We start from the raw sequence: 15,979 nt of genomic DNA, 5'->3' as shown, positions 1-15,979 counted from the left end.
TCACCTTGACGTTGGTGGAGGAGCTTGCGAATCGCTTACCCAGAGAGCAGGTCTTGGCAGGGGCCACCATGCCGGACAGCTCAAAGGGTAAGGGATCAGACGAAGGACCACCCGTAGATAAAACAAACCTTTTACAGAAATCACCAAGGATCCAAAGCACTCCAGGCAGACGTCCAAGGTGATACCACCATGGAGCATGCTAGGAGGTGTGTGGTGGGAGACCCTTACAACATGCACAACTGAGCACGGACTCCAGGTAAATCACACACACTACTTTTCTGAAGTAGTTTCATCTCTTTTTCTCTTATCTTTGAACACTGCTCTTCATCCAAGGCGACTCGCCAAATGCTGGAGCAGAGAAAGCTGCATGAACTCTTGTCACTCTAGCCCAGGGGTGCCCACACATTTATGACGTGAGATCTACTTTCAAAATGACCAGCTCAACAAGATCTACCCACTAGTAGAAGGTCCAGGGAAAGGCCTACATACTCTCCAAGAGTTGGGAAAGAACATATCAAGAGAGTGGAGTGGTAGGCCCTTGGATTGACCAGTGGATGCAATGTACCCCACTTTGGTGTCACGTTTTAGGCCAAGCTTTAGGGTAGGATTGAACCAGTCGCACTGTAGCCATACAAAGGCCTAGGGTTCCCAGATTGTAAAATGTTGTTCCTCCATCTTGGGAGAGTATGTAGGCCTTTCACTGTACCTCCTAGCCACTAAGATGACCACAGGCCCACCACTTAAAGACCACATGTTAGGGTGCCCAAATCTGAAGTTAGGTGGTCTTAATGAACTGAAGCAATTTAAAGGTCAACGCTTCCTCATGGGGTCATTTTAGGACCTCCAGTAAAGGGTAAAATACTCTTCTTGGTTGTGGGAACAACATATCCAACGATGAGGACCCCATGCCCAAAGATGTCCCCCTTGCAACTGTTTCAACTTTGGGTCAGCCTACATGTAAAAGTGCCCAAAGTTGAAGGGCATAGCTTCAACTTCAGCTACCCAGTACCCAAGGTTGAAGCCCTTCAACTTTGGGCAGATCTACAAGCTCGTAGTGCTGCACCGAGTGCCACGCTACGAGCTTGTAGATCTGCTATTTTTCAGTGGGGTACATTTAATCACTGGTCCTCGGTCAATCCAAGGGCCTACCACTCCACTCTCTTGATATGTTGTTCCCCAACTCTTGGAGAGTATTTAGGCCTTTTACTGGAGTGTTGACCTTTACTGAATTGCTTCAGTTTGAGTTAATTTGAGCACCTAAATTCAGATTTGGGCACCGTAGCATGTGGTTTTTAAGTGGTGGGCCTCGGGTCATCCTAGGGGCTAGATTCGCCCTACAAAATGTCTTCTAAACCACGTGTGTGTGTATAATTTGTGATGTTACAAGGGTTGTCTGTGTCACAATCATGACATTTTACTTGACATTTAATTGTCATAGAAATGAAATGTTTATGTTCAATGAAAAAAACAATTGCAATTATTGTATTTGGCTTTTAGGCATTGTAAACACAAATTGCACTAGGCAGATTTGACAAATAACTTAGATAGGCAAAAAATGCCAATCTAAAAGCTCACAAATCTGTGCAACGCATTGTGTGCTTGTAGACTTGTATATTATAATTGGGACAGGTGGGGCCTATAATGTGACCTGGTGTCTTGCAGCAATGTAATGAAATGTTTTGTTTGCACAGGTCACACACCAGGGTACGTGAAGGGCTACAAGATAACGGCACACATGTGAGCTGTCTTAATGGACTGGCTGATCAAGGTTCATCACAGTTTCCAGCTACATCAGGAGACCCATCTCACAACATGATGAGGCTCACCTGAAACCAATTATGCAGCACGTCGGTGAGGGGAATGAACATTTCCAGGTGAGTTGGCACTAGGGATGGGGTTAGTATAAATGTAGGTTAGATGGCATGTTATTTAAGACGGATGCTAGGGTCATTTCTTTACCAGGCATCCTATAGTTTCGATGTACAGATGTTCAGACCAATTATTCTAGATTACTGAGACACTCTCTGCATGTGATTGTAACTTGGAGTGAGTATATGCAGTAAGATGGGGATGTTTACGTGGATAAATATTGAATACTAAATGTCTATTCTCCACTAGGGTTAGTAAAATGTAGCATATAATGGAGTTAGATGGGGATGTTTAATACAAGAGTTCCTCTCCACTAGGGTTAGTATAATATAATGGCGTAAAACATGTTTAAATACAATAATTCTAATGCTAGTTTTCCCTCTCAACTAGGCCGTCAAGGAGAAGAACTCGGAGAGCAAGCTGATGTCACTGGCCTTTCTGAGCTGCAGTCGTCTACTGTGAAGAGTCTAGCTGCTTGGCAATCCCTGAGGTTGAATCGGACATGCTTGCAGACATGTTGCCTTTCATCGACCTTTATATATATATTTTTTTTTTTTCTCTGAGAGCCTACTCAAAATGAGAGTGATGCGTTTTGGATGGGTGTGACTCGACAGCAAATGGTCAATCTACAAGCTCACGTGTTGGTGTTGTGTTGGGACCTTGTAGACTACTTGTCATGTAGGCTACATAACATACTACAGTTTGTTGTGCCAAAGACAATGTATCAATTATGTTCTGTGTACCATCATATGGAAAAGGTCTCATGTCAAACATATCTATGAATTATCAATGTAAATGGCAATAGCAAAGTTCTCACATGTACATTTTTGTAAATATATGCATTATGTAAATAATAAATGTAATACATTTTTAATTGGTGGTATAATTTAGTATGGTAATGTTTAAAAGGAAGTTGTGCCACTAGTTGTAATGTCCATGAAACCTTCACCTGGTTTATTTACTAATGTACTTTTTCTAAGAAATTGATTGAATAGACACTTGGTTCCTATTGGTGTGCCTTGGGATTGTGTGACAGACATGCATTATTGCAATATACTGTATTGTAATATAACATTTCTGTTTACATAAGTATTTTCTGCACACCCAGTTTCCCCATGCAGAGGCAAAAAAATGATATACCTACAAAGAATATTTTAACCACTAAGGAATTTATTTTCCACCCCCAGACAAAAGATCTACAAGCTCATTGTGCTTGTAGATCGTCTATTTCACTAAATACAGGTATGACTTGAGATTTTGACTTGTCTCTTTGTTGGGCACAAAGTGAAAAGCTCTGCTCTGGAATAGACTGCAGCGGGGACCCACATGTGTGGTACAGTATACTGTCTACGCTGTACCACATGCCTTCATAGTACACTGGTTCTCAACACCAGGCGTCCAATATATGAACCCTTACCAGAGTTTATGAATAAAAGATTTGGGGACCAGAGACGGATGACAAATTGTATAACTATGTTTTTTGGAATGAAAAGGGTTTAGAATCTGGTATAGTGAACTCTCACTCCTCTGAGGATGCAGGTGGAATTTGTGGATGTAGCAGCATTAAATTAAAACTGACAACCCTTGAAAGACCTTTTTATAACTGACCTTTTAAAAATCATGACTTGAAGTTAACGGTATTTGCCTTAGTTGATTTAAATCTGAAATTGCAGTGGAATTCAGATTAGCCACTAGGGGGAGCCTCTCGCATAATCCTGGTTTTTGCACCCACAATAATATTGGTACAATCATGTCACAGGGGCTTTTCTGTTGACCAATCGCAGCCGTGTGTGTACGGAAGTAAAGTGAACTGGTAAAATGGTCCTCTTTGGTGAAACTCCCCAACTGGCACTTGATATACATTTATAAATGGACCAAATGCCCACAGGGTAGGAACTTTCCTCGTTACTACTTTGTGGCAGCGGTGGCCGAACGGATAGCGGCGCGGTCTAGATACCGGAAGGTTCCCAGTTCGAACCAGCCGTCCGACACGTTAAAATTACCACCGCTGAAATGCCCTTGAACAAGGCATCAACCACTACGATGAAATGTGTTCTATGAGCAGGGCCTGGCTGGAAACAAGTTCTTGAGCTTAGCCCAGATACCCTGGGTAAATATAGATTTCATTTCATTTCATTTCATCATTACCGTGTAATCGTGTATACATGTATTTATATACATATATAAAATCATATACAGTATTAATCACTACAGTACTACGTTTGTTTAAATTGTGTCCTAGCGTAACACTTTAAAGTGTGTGGGGCTCTGGTCCATTGCGTTGGTGATGTTTTTGATGAATTGAACAAGGTGGACCCTCTTGTAAGCAAGTGTAATGCTTTATTGGGTCGTCCACTCACAGTTAACAGTCTTTGTATTGACTCGTTGTGCTTGAATTGTACTGTAATTCTGCAAACTGTTAATACATATTTCAATCAATCAATTGGACATTTATTTTTTACGTTTTCCATTTAGGTTTAAACACGAATGCAGGAATCTCTCTTTGCACTGTATTGTATGAACTTTCTCAGTCACAGTCACACAGCAATGACAGAATGCTAGCCTTGGCTCAAGACTATATCCGAGTCTGACTAATACTTTCGTATTTCTCTATGCAAATGTCAAAAGACAGTCTTGAATTGATCCAAGGCTATGCAAGCACCCCTTCCTTGTAAATTATCTTCTGACGGTCCTGGGCTCCTGGCAAATGTAGGGCAAGTTAATTAGCTAAATGTTTTTCACTCACAGAGAGCAAACTGGAAAGGTTTTATCACCGTCCAATCACAGATCAGCTGGGTAGCTCTGGTCCATAGCCCTAATGGTTCTATGATTCTGCCCTGCAGATCAGGGGTGCAGAAGTTAAGAGAACTAATCGATTTAATGTATCATAAAAATAATTGATATCAACAATTTAATAAAACAGTCCCTATTTTGGGCATGTCATAGGTGAGAAGTTTTGTAAATTAGTTGCAGTTCCAAGCTATTCCAGATTGAATTTGTTTAATCCTGAATCTGAGCATACTAGATATACGATTCCCGACACAGCTGGGTTGTCCAGTATATTTATTATTAGGAACCATGTGTGGGTGCACTGCCACGTCCATTATGTTTTGGAGGGGTGACCAATGACCATGCCATGTTGTCTTGTCTTGTCTTATCTTGTCTTACGTTTGTGTTTTTGTTTCACAACTTGATTCAGGTTATGTGGTTTGTAACTGTCATCACTTCCCTGTTAGCATAGGACTATACAATTGCTTTTATGCTACCACAATATTTAGCATATAGTGGTCACGACATTTATATGTACATGTTATCTCTTTGGTATGTTCCATATGGGTGTGTCACATATACTGTCATATTATTTGATTTTCTGCATACCCTGAAATCTTGAATAAACAAAACTGTGAAAAAATAAATAAATAGGTGAGAAGTTTCAAGAAACGTTACAATTCTTCAAAAATAGTGACAATATCAGATCAACAAGCCGATAACACTGCTATGCAACTCGTTGTGAGCTTGTAGATCTGCCATTTCCATTATTTTTTGCACATGTGCGACAAAGTATAAAATTATGCTTAAGGGTGGAAAACTACTCTAGTTAAACTTGTTGTTCCCTCTCTCCATTAAGGTATTCATAGGTGAGGGAAAAAAACACAAACTTCCCAGTTCCTGTATGTATAATATAATTGTATATCCTCCTAAATTCCAACACTTAGAAAGGCAATGGACTTCACTGAGTGTTACGGGGACACCGTGTCCAGCGTCGCGGCAGCAGCTCGCTCCGGGTGCAGAGAGCGTGTTCGGAAGCTGATCCGCAAAGGCCTCAGCGTAGACAGCAGAGACAACCGTGGCTGGAACGCCCTGCACGAGGCAGCAGCCGCTGGCCACAAGGAGTGCGTGCAAGAGATCCTGTCTGCTGCTGGTAAGCAAGGATTGTATACGGCAAACAGTTATGTTCATACATACTTGGGAGGGGGGGGGGGGGGTTACCTGACTCCGCCAGATGGGGCAGCAGAGAGTCCCCCCTCCTGCTCCCAATCAGCAGCAGCTAGAGGCGGGATAGCTGCTGCTGATTGGCCAGGCCGTTTTGTGGCCGGGCATCAAGTCTGCCTGAGAGTTCCCAGATGGGAGCAGGAGGGGGGAACCCAGTGTACTCTCTGCTGCCCCATCTGGCGGAGTCAGTTTAGGGGGGGGGGGACGTTTGAGAGGAGACGCAACCAACAATAAACACAACACGCAACATTCTGTCTTCTGGTCTGTGGAATGTAAAATAAGAGCACTGCAGTTGAACCACCATATCCCACTTTACCCCTGTGCCACGTACGACACGAGTACCCTATGTCCCCTTTTCCACCGGGGTTGAACCGGTTCAAGTATTTTTTTCCCGCCTAATATTAAACCAGTTCAGAGTGTTTCCACTGAAAATGAATTGGTTCAGAAGTTCAGAACCCTAAAAGTTGGTTCAGAACTGGAACCAAAAAATGGCCGCCGGTTCCATTAAAACGCCACGGTTCCAAGAATCTAGAAGGGAACCAGTTCTATTATTATCTTATTTTGGTGGAAAAGGGGCCTTTGATTATCAATATGTGGTCTCAAATACTTCCGTACATTATTGCTCATGGCTCATGTTCGTCGTATGGCACAGTATTAGGTTTCAGTGGCTAAAGACGCCCTTTTCTCTTCCTGCTTTTCTTTTCTCCTCTGAATTGCTAAGCAGCAGGCTCATCGCACGGCCATCGCGGCTACGTGAACTCTTTGACTCACGAGGGAGAGTCTGCACTGTACCTGGCGGCACGGCAAGGGAACCTGCCGGTGGTACGAACCCTTCTGAAAGCACACGGCAACATTAACCAGCCAACCAACGATCTGTCCTGTCCTCTTTTTGCAGGTACTGTATGTAACGAACGCATTCATTCATTACTATTGTCATTGTGGTACTTAAATCTGTATATTATGTGTTATTTATCCGTTTTGTTCCTATATACTGTAGCTGTGGATGCTGGGCATAAAGGGATTGTGGAACTGCTAGTCCGTAAAGGTGCAGAAGTCAACGGCACACATACTGCCTCCTGTTGGTCCTGCCTTCACCAAGCTGTTTATAAGGTAATAATTTAACGCACGCACCCCCCCCCCCCCCCCCCCTCCACACACACACACAGATGTGCAGTTTACATTTTATACCATGAATCATGTCACACTTTTATTATTTTCTTTCCCAAGGGTCACAGTGACATTTTACGCACACTGGTTGGTGTGTGTCACCTGGAGGCACTCGATGACCACAAGATCACTCCTGTGTTTTTAGCCTCACAGTACGGACAGCAGCAGTGCCTGGAGATTCTTATTGATGCAGGTCAACCAATTTTCCTTACTGTGTCTTTGTGACGATCATCATCATCATCATTATTACTAGACATGGTCCGCCCGCCGGCTGGTCCTCTCTTCTTTATTTAAAAATATTTTTGGGGGGCTTTTCTGCCTTTAAAGGGACACTTCACCCCTTTTGCAACCAGATCTTATTTTATTGATAAGACACAATGACGCACGCACGCACGCACGCACACACGCACGCACGCACGCACGCACATGCGCGTACACACACATGCGTGTACACACACACACACACTATATTATAGAAATATATTTATATAATATAAATGTATTTATTTATAGGTTGCATTTTATAAACTGTATGTAAATGAAATGTTAAAAGCAAATAAAAGATAATAATTAAAAAAAAAAAAGTCCAAAAAAAAAAAAAAAAAAAAAAAAAAAATGGATTCCCCACGACTCGCATCAATGCAACCACACTTGCAATTACCCAGAATTGCACCTTTCTAGTTCATTACTGTTGTTATTAGGTGTTCACGTGGTGTGTTTTCCACTGTACTGTAGGTGCCAACGTGAATGCCCAGGTCGAGGACTTGGCCACGCCGCTGTTTATTGCAGCTCAAGAGGGTTATGAAGGATGCGTGGAGCTTCTTTTAGAGCGCGGCGCTGATCCTAACCTCCCATGCAGCTCTGACTGGCCCCAGCTCCCCATTCACGCTGCCGCTCAGTTGGGCCACATCAGGTACCTACTGTAGTACTGATCCATAAGATGTTTCTCTGTGATGTATAACTGTATATACACAGTACACTGCAGGCTGCATGTCATTATAAAACGTGTTGTGAGATTGTAGATTGGCAATATTCGCTATTCAAACTGGTGAAAATTTCAATTGATTTCATAGAAATCACACCCGTGTGAAGTGAGGGGCGCTCTTATCATCATACATCATCATACATCATCTCATCTCATAGAGCCGGCCAGCAACTCTACATCTGACCTCGAACCTTAGATCTCCATATATGGAGCCTACCTGAACTGACATTCCATATGTTGATCCTCCCCACCCGTCCTTTCTCTTCGATGTCTCCCTTTTGACTGATACCGGTCCATTCAAACTCTGACTATGTCCATTCAAACGCCCCAAGGTTATTAGCGCAGCTGTGCCCGGCAGCTGGCGAAAACAGTTCTCAACAGGCCCGAAAATGAAGGCCCGGCCCCACCTGGGTCTTAACTGGGCTGGCCCGAGGCCCCACCTGGGTCTTAACTGGGCTGGCCCGAGGCCCCACCTGGGTCTTAACTGGGCTGGCCCGAGGCCCCACCTGGCCTTACTAATTAGCACACATTTTACACCCGAAAAACGTCCCGGCCCGTGAAAGCGTCCTGTGTCGGTCTTGCGCTTGTATCACGGTGTGGGTACCAGATCTATCCTGCACGTACGTGCAATGTCAAAATGAATTGGAATAAAAAACAAATGATGTAGCCTATATGATCGGGTCTGGATCGCATCTTGGTGAACTCTTGCAGTGTGTGATGCCTAGTCGGCGACCAATCGTTTAGTGTGAAAGCCACAAAGATATAATGACAGTCAATTTCAAAAATCACACCCGTGTGAAGTGAGGGGCGCTAATATATTAAAGTCTAACTCATGTTTATTAGGTGATGTAATGGTGATATAAAACAAACTGTGCCAACACAAACATTAAACACCATTAACAATAAAGAGACAATATGACGAAATGAGGCACATTATGACATACATTTTCCCTTCATTGTCAATGGCGTTTACAAAACAAACATTGAAACATTGAACTAAAGACAAACATTAGCGCCCCTCAAAAAAGACTCCTGTAGTGTGACATACATAACAATCTGATGACTCGCCGACAACTTTAAAACCCCTACAGTGTGTAGGGGCCATAAGAGAAATAATTTGGAAAAGATGCAAAATAATTTTGCGTTTTAAAAATCGTATCGTGAACCTAATATCGTGATTTGAATCGTATCGTGAGTTGAGTGAATCATTGAGTATACTGAGAAATGTTTCTCACTTCTGTGCTTCCAGCATCCTCAAGAGGCTGATAGCTGTGACGGACCGTGCGTGTGACCGCGGCGAGGCCATGGTGAGTCCTCTGTACGTAGCTGTGGATCAGAATCGGCGGTGGAGTGTCGAGCTGCTCTTGCAGGAGGGCTACAGTCCAGACGCCCAGGACTGCAGTCTCAAGCTGGGTCATCATTCACCGCTGGCCATGTCTATAGCGTGTGACGATGACCAACCGTGCAGGTTTGTACACAAACTCATTTAACAAAAACAAAAACAAACAAAAAAACATTGAACATATCAGAGATACAAGCTCAAAGCCCCTCTTTCTGGCTCCCCGAAGTGGACTGGCTCACTAGTAAAATACAGAATAGATTCTAAAATACTGCTCACCACCTATAAGGCCCTGAACAACCTAGCAGCTCTCTGCTACCACTACGACCTCATACATAACCATGCCCCTGGTGGTCCCCAGGACAAAGCGCTGAACCTGGGGTGTCAGGGCCTTCTCAGTTCTCACTCGCTGGCCTTCCCTATGAAACTCACCCTTCTTCAACCCTTTTAGGACGGGAATCACTTTTGGTGTTTGTTCCTTCAAGACGGGAACCCCTTTTGGGGTTCTTGTTGCTATGTACAGTATAGCAACATAAATGTTTTGTAATTTTTTGTACGTTTTTCAGAAAACTTCGGCCTCAGTCCTACAGTAAATGGATTAAAATCACGTCTTCAGACTTGCCTTCCCCACCTAATCAAATTCCCCTTTTTACCATTCTAATTTGAACAGTTTTAGTTGTTTTCTCTATTTGTTTTTGCCCTTTTGTCTTACTTTTAAGGACATACTGTGTAACATTTTCAATTGAAAGTTATATTAGAACACTTACAGCACCGTAAGTGGATAAACTATCCACATGCCAGAGTCCTGCAACCTTTGATGGGTGAAAGCGGGTGGAAAAATATACTTCACGGGTACGGGGCTATGGTACGGGGACGAGCGTTATCTGAACTAAACGCGGGCGGGTAACACTTTAATCAGAGCGCACTGCAAGATTGCATCTGGGTGCTTCTCGCATACCCAAGTCAAGGAATCGCCAGTGATGTCACATCACTGCCGATTCCTTATTTCCTTCATAATGGTGTTCTTTCTGCTGCATCCTTGCATCCTTATTGTAGCATTTCACGTGTGGTGTTTATCACTACGAGCTGCCTGTAGGCTATTTTCGTCACCTTGCGCTATTGAAACGCCAGAGGAGTCTAACACCTATGTACAGTAAATTTAAAATGCAGTTTTTCTGCTGTATGACATGGCTGAAATATACAACTAAATATCTTCTTTCAGTGAAACGGTGAAGTTGCTTCTGGCTGCAGGAGCCACTTTGACTGAGGCTGTGTGGATGTTTGCCTTGCCCATTAAACCAGAGCTGCTGCCGCTGATACTGCAGCACAGACGTATCCCCAAGATCCAGAATATGAGCCGGACCCTTTCTTCCATACCGGACCAGCGAAGAGCGTTGAGGCGCACTGAATTGAGGGCACTGCTCTGTGTAGCACTCAACTATGTGAAGTTTGCCTCCTGCTGGCTGCCCGTGCTCCTACAGGCAGACCTGGAGCCGTCTTTACTGCTGCAGCCCATCATGTAAGCTCTTTGCTTTTTCAACGCATAAATGTGACTTAATTCGTACACTGTTACGGTAACACTTTGGTTCATACTCCCTAGCTATCAATCATTTAGCTGGGGACCCCCTGTACTAGCTCCGTCAATTGAGCTTGTGATTATTTTCATAGGCTGGAAAAGGCAGACAGCGAGGTGTTGAACTACCTACTGGCATTCGTGAACTGGTCGACCCTGTCACAAGATCTGAGAAACATTCTGCTTCGGAGACTGGATGAGAAGACCTGGACACCACTGGCCTGTTTTGGTAAGGCCACGCATGATCAAGTCAGAAATTAGGACAGAATTAGAATTAGAATTATTAAAACCACGGACAGTGCCGTAGAATCAGAGTAAATAAGGAAGATTGTCTGCCATAATAGTACAGTATGTACACTGTGTAATTTTATAGAGGTATGGTATCTAAAGAGCACAAAGTACCTTTCTGAACGTACCAAGTATCGTGAGACTTTCCACCGCTTCCTGTCTGGCAGCCAAATCTCGTGATACCCCCGAGACAGAAACGATACCTATACCACTGTTTATGATGCTCAATAAAATGATGTACTGTGTCTTCTTTTGTAACCGATTTATAGGACAACGGTCTCAACTGCCATATATTCATTGAACTTCCGGTATGAGAAATCTTATCCAACGACAAACAAAATATTCTTTAGTTTTGAGTCTGAGAGGCTAAATCTCATCAAATGTTGTTCCGTGGCTCAATAAAGCAATAAGCCACAAGAGGTCTCAGATTACCTTGTATTTTATAATGGCTGAGAGGCGTGGTGAGGCACGAGACGTGTCTAAAACGGTTACAAACAATTGGCAATATTAAACTCATAAAACTATTCCTACTGGAGAAAGTAGTTACACTTTACGGCCACCAGATAGAGCTACTTCCTTGTTTACGCAGCCATTCCAGTCAGGCTTTGTTTGTTAGTTGTCAACTTTTGCCAAACGAAGTTACATTGACAAACAACATTTATGTGGTGGCAGATTTAGCTGATATGTATGTGAACATCATGTCACAAACTCTAGCATGGCTACTTGGCTACATTACGAGGGTGGTCAGCTGTTCACAGGGGAATAGGATTGCTGTCTTTACAAGCCCGCCTGGAGAGACTCATTCACAGTCCTTAGAGCACGGGTGGTGCTTAGAAGTGTTTTTGACCAATGACAAAGCTTCTAGGAACATCTTTGAATGCAGATGCCTAGATGTGTCACAGAGACTCATTTTTTGGGGGGAGCGTTTTACTCATTGATGGCTGTCTAAATACCAAAAAAAGGTCATTCAAATTTTGTCATTATTGCTTATAGCAGCTTTAAGGTGTAGATTATTTATTGTGACATTTAGTACACGGTCTAATCATAAACCAGCCAATCAGAATCAAGTATTGGGACTAACCGTTTTAGAAATGGTGAATAAATAATGTTTTTTCAAATGAAACAGGTTTATACCCCTGGTATAAAGGGTTGGATTCGGGGTAAGGCCTTGCGACATACTAGCGTCATGTCCAGGGCAGGTACAGGTACATCCATCTTCCTCATGCTACAGAAACAGAAGATAGGCTCCCGACCTTACAGTCTATGCTCCCGACCCAAGGTTGGATTGAATGGACATGTGGTGCAGAAACAAAGCAGCATTAACAGATTCCACAGTGTCTTCTGAACAATGGAATTTTAACAATCCATCTCTGTTCTCTCTCTCTCTCCCCTTTCCTCTCTAGACTGTGTACCGTCTCTCTTCCACCTCTGCAGGCTGAAGATCAGAGATGTGTTGGGGGGGCATCCGACGCTCATCCAGCAGCTTCCAGTGCCCACCCGACTACATGGCTACCTCCACTTCTCAGACGTCCCACCACCCCCGCCTTTGCCAGATCAAAGGCACACCGATATCGTACACATACACATTCACAGACATGTTCTATAAAGACACTTGTGTAATTATGCCCTTCTGCCTCTCTTTATAGTACATTTATATTATTTTGTATCCATGCAATATGACTAAACCTTTTGTACATTATTTCCAACTTATCTTCAAGTGCTGATTACTATTTTTGCTTTCCTTTGAGTTGAGAACATCTGTTCCCTTGTTTCCTGCTCAGAACGCCAGGAGTGGAAAGATTGTTGGTTTGTTTGTTTACTATAGAGGGTATGTGCATGCATTCAGTGAGTGGCAAAATGAGTTTAACATTGTTTAATGCAATTTAGTATCAGCTAGGACCTTTCTGTTTGAATGTATGGGCTGTCAAGGCCACAAAGTAGTTTATTCAGTAAGTGTTCCCCTTTGTTTTGTTTTTGAGTGGTGTAAACCACTCCTACAACTGGCTTTGTTAGTTTACGTGTCTGTCTGTCTGTCTGTTCGTACCAAAAAATGAGCATGGTTGCTATGGTCACCCAGTTCACACGGGTGTGATTTCATTACGGCAGACATTACGTCAGACCACAGCTGATCAGTCTATATAAGACCTTACACCACTCAGTTCACACAGGTGTGATTTTTTTTATGTCACACGCATACCCTCTATTCACACTGATGAAGGCTGGATATCTGAAACGTCTGTTATTTTATGGCATAATCTAAGAATAAAAAATTAGTGTCGCCCTCCATGTTTTGATATGTTGAACACTTTACTTTGACAGTGAATGTATCATAGTGGTCAGAGCGCAGTGGTACATTGGTGGTAGAGTTTGAGATTTCACTGAAATACAAATTTAAATTACTGAAATTTGAAATGAATGAATTTTCTACTCTCAAGAGTTAAATTATTGTTAAACATCTGCATGAAGTCTACACAATTACAGAATGTAGAAGAATTGTTATTTTGATCAACGTTTGCCTGTTATCTCTCCTAATGGTACCAACATCAATACAGCATGGAAATGTGGTCATATTTAGTTTGGGTCTGAGAGGCTAAATCTCATCCACCACTGTCTTATAATACATTTTAATTACATTGAAATAATAATGATAAAAAAGCATTAAAACACGTACGCCTACGCGACCAGTGATTGGCCAACGTGACCATTATGGGACTTAATTAAAACAAAAATAACAATTGCAACGCGAAAATAAAAACAACAATTTGTTACGTTACGCGACGATATTGAACTTTTGAACTATGGCATCTTACGTTGACATTCAATCTGACCAATCATCGGCCGGTGTCAGCTCACAGCTGACCAATCAACGACGAGGGGCGGGCCCATTGCTCGAGCAGACCACTGCAGGTATTTAAACCACAGCGCGGAGCTTCACCTCTCTGAATGCTTCCAGACCTTGATCGGACCAGTCGCATTCTACTCGCTTCACAGCATCACTAACTGCCTAACAGCAAACCACTAACCAACCAACCAACCAGACCAGCGCTAAACAGGATACTGTACATCGCCAACTAGAGGAACCAGCGTTTTGCAGCAGTATTATTTGTTGCTCTTAACCAGCTTTTCCTCTACAAACGGTGAGTTTATTTTCGAAATGCCCGTGGAGTCGTGCAACGGTAGCTCCGTTTGGAACCTCTATCTACGCTGCTAGTACGCTTGAGCTCTGAGCGTAGCAGCCTAGATATTAGCCCCTTTTGGAACCCTACGTTAAAGTTTCTGACATTTTGATGACTTTAAATGTCAGAAACTTTAACGTAGGTTTCCAAAAGGGGCTACCTAGATATGAGGTTCCAAACGGAGCTAGTCCGTTGGGGGTTTAGGGCCACCTGACATTTCAATGCTATGCAGTTTAAAATGCCTATTTATTGATGTGTTTGTAGCGTGGGTTAACGTCTATAGTCTAGAAGCTCAGCTGCAAGGTCGGTCGTCGGTGTGGCTACTCCGTTACCGTGGCTGTCATCGGTACATGATGCAACTTGCACCGTTTATGGAACAGTTGTGTTTTAAAAAACAAAAACAACGGTGGTAATGTCATTTAAATAGGCTGTCGGTTGCCGTTGTAAGTTGTAGTGTGTTTAAATGAGTCAGGCCTACTTGCATTTAAACGTTAACGATCGTGAACGAGTTGACGTTAATGGCTCTGGGCCTCGGTTATGATGTTACTCGTTTGATTCAAACGTGATTCACATTTGAATCAAACTAGTAACAACGGATTACACAGTCGTTCAAATCGGTCACCATCTAGTCTCACTGTTGTGAAAAAAGCATAGCGCAACCAATTCTTTGGAACGTTGGTAGATGTGTTTTTTTGTTTTTTTCCAATTTTTCTCTCAACATGACCTAGCTCTGGTCCATAGCCTTACTGCTTATATCTGCCCTGCAGATAGAAGCAGTAAGGCTATGGACCAGAGCTATACATGACCTAATAAGGTTAGAGTGCATGGGAGCAAATCAACAGTTACAGTAATTATATGCATTATGAATGGAATTTGGCCAAATTAATATTTCAAAAATCACACCGTGTGAAGTGAGGAGCGCTCTTATCATCATATATGGATACATGTAATCCCGGCCAATCATAAATGTGTCCTCACTTTCATCAATGTTTGTTACAGCAATGTTTGTATTTACCCAAACACTCAAGATTGTCTATTATCAATGGCATTTAATGTTTGTTGGGACAAAATTCGGGTTACATAAACTAAAAGCTGGACATAGGGGGGCCTATATTATCCCTAAAAAATAAGCAGATCTGCTTATTTTTCTATCTACAAGCTAACAATACGATTGCGAGTTTGTATTTTGGGGCTTAATTGGTAAATAAATATTTTGTAACTAATGTTTTGTAATGAGATTTATAAATTATTTTACTTCCATATTACTACAGTGGCCTACCTCAAAATTGTACTTAATTAGGCTACAGTTAGTAGTAAATGTTTAGTTACTTTCCTCCACCACTGACATAATAAACTGACCTCTCTCTCTCTCTCTCTCCTTCACAGGTGTCAGATATCTGCAAAGCTCTCAGCTCTCTCTCTCTCTCTCTCTCTCTCTCTCTCTCTCTCGGCACCCCCCTCTCTCTCCCCCCTCTCTCCCTCAGCACCCCCTCACCACAACAGCAGCATGGAGCGGTGCCACATCAAGTTGATCAACGAGCTGTCTTCAACCTCTGGACGTGCAAGTAAGTTTTTGATCAATAACTAAT

General features: G+C 42.7%; 1 protein-coding gene and 1 long non-coding RNA gene across 3 annotated transcripts; both read left to right on the top strand.

The window, feature by feature from the left end:
• Window positions 1-2,761, top strand: LOC306915590. Its single transcript, XR_013788849.1, has 3 exons — window positions 1-256; window positions 1,692-1,874; window positions 2,260-2,761. It is a non-coding gene; the product is annotated as an uncharacterized lncRNA (long non-coding RNA).
• Window positions 2,762-3,682: 921 nt separating this feature from the next.
• Window positions 3,683-13,498, top strand: LOC306915586 (ankyrin repeat and SOCS box protein 3-like). Of its 2 annotated transcripts, none has more exons than XM_079493008.1 (10): window positions 3,683-3,979; window positions 5,586-5,791; window positions 6,587-6,757; window positions 6,860-6,972; window positions 7,090-7,222; window positions 7,765-7,942; window positions 9,264-9,482; window positions 10,576-10,872; window positions 11,022-11,155; window positions 12,618-13,498. In XM_079493008.1, exons 2-10 carry the CDS (start codon window positions 5,593-5,595, stop codon window positions 12,818-12,820), a joined length of 1,647 nt encoding a protein of 548 aa, XP_079349134.1. In that variant the 5' UTR covers window positions 3,683-3,979; window positions 5,586-5,592; the 3' UTR covers window positions 12,821-13,498. The 2 variants fall into 2 exon arrangements, with proteins under 2 accessions (XP_079349134.1, XP_079349133.1); XM_079493007.1 differs by having other exon boundaries at window positions 6,584-6,757.
• Window positions 13,499-15,979: the final 2,481 nt, after the last annotated feature.

The sequence above is a fragment of the Electrona antarctica genome, assembly GCF_951216825.1.
Source record: "Electrona antarctica genome assembly, chromosome: 22".
Classification (NCBI taxonomy): Eukaryota; Metazoa; Chordata; class Actinopteri; order Myctophiformes; family Myctophidae; genus Electrona; species Electrona antarctica.
The sequence above is the reverse complement of the archived record's forward strand: the minus strand, read 5'-3'. Positions and strand labels throughout refer to the sequence as shown.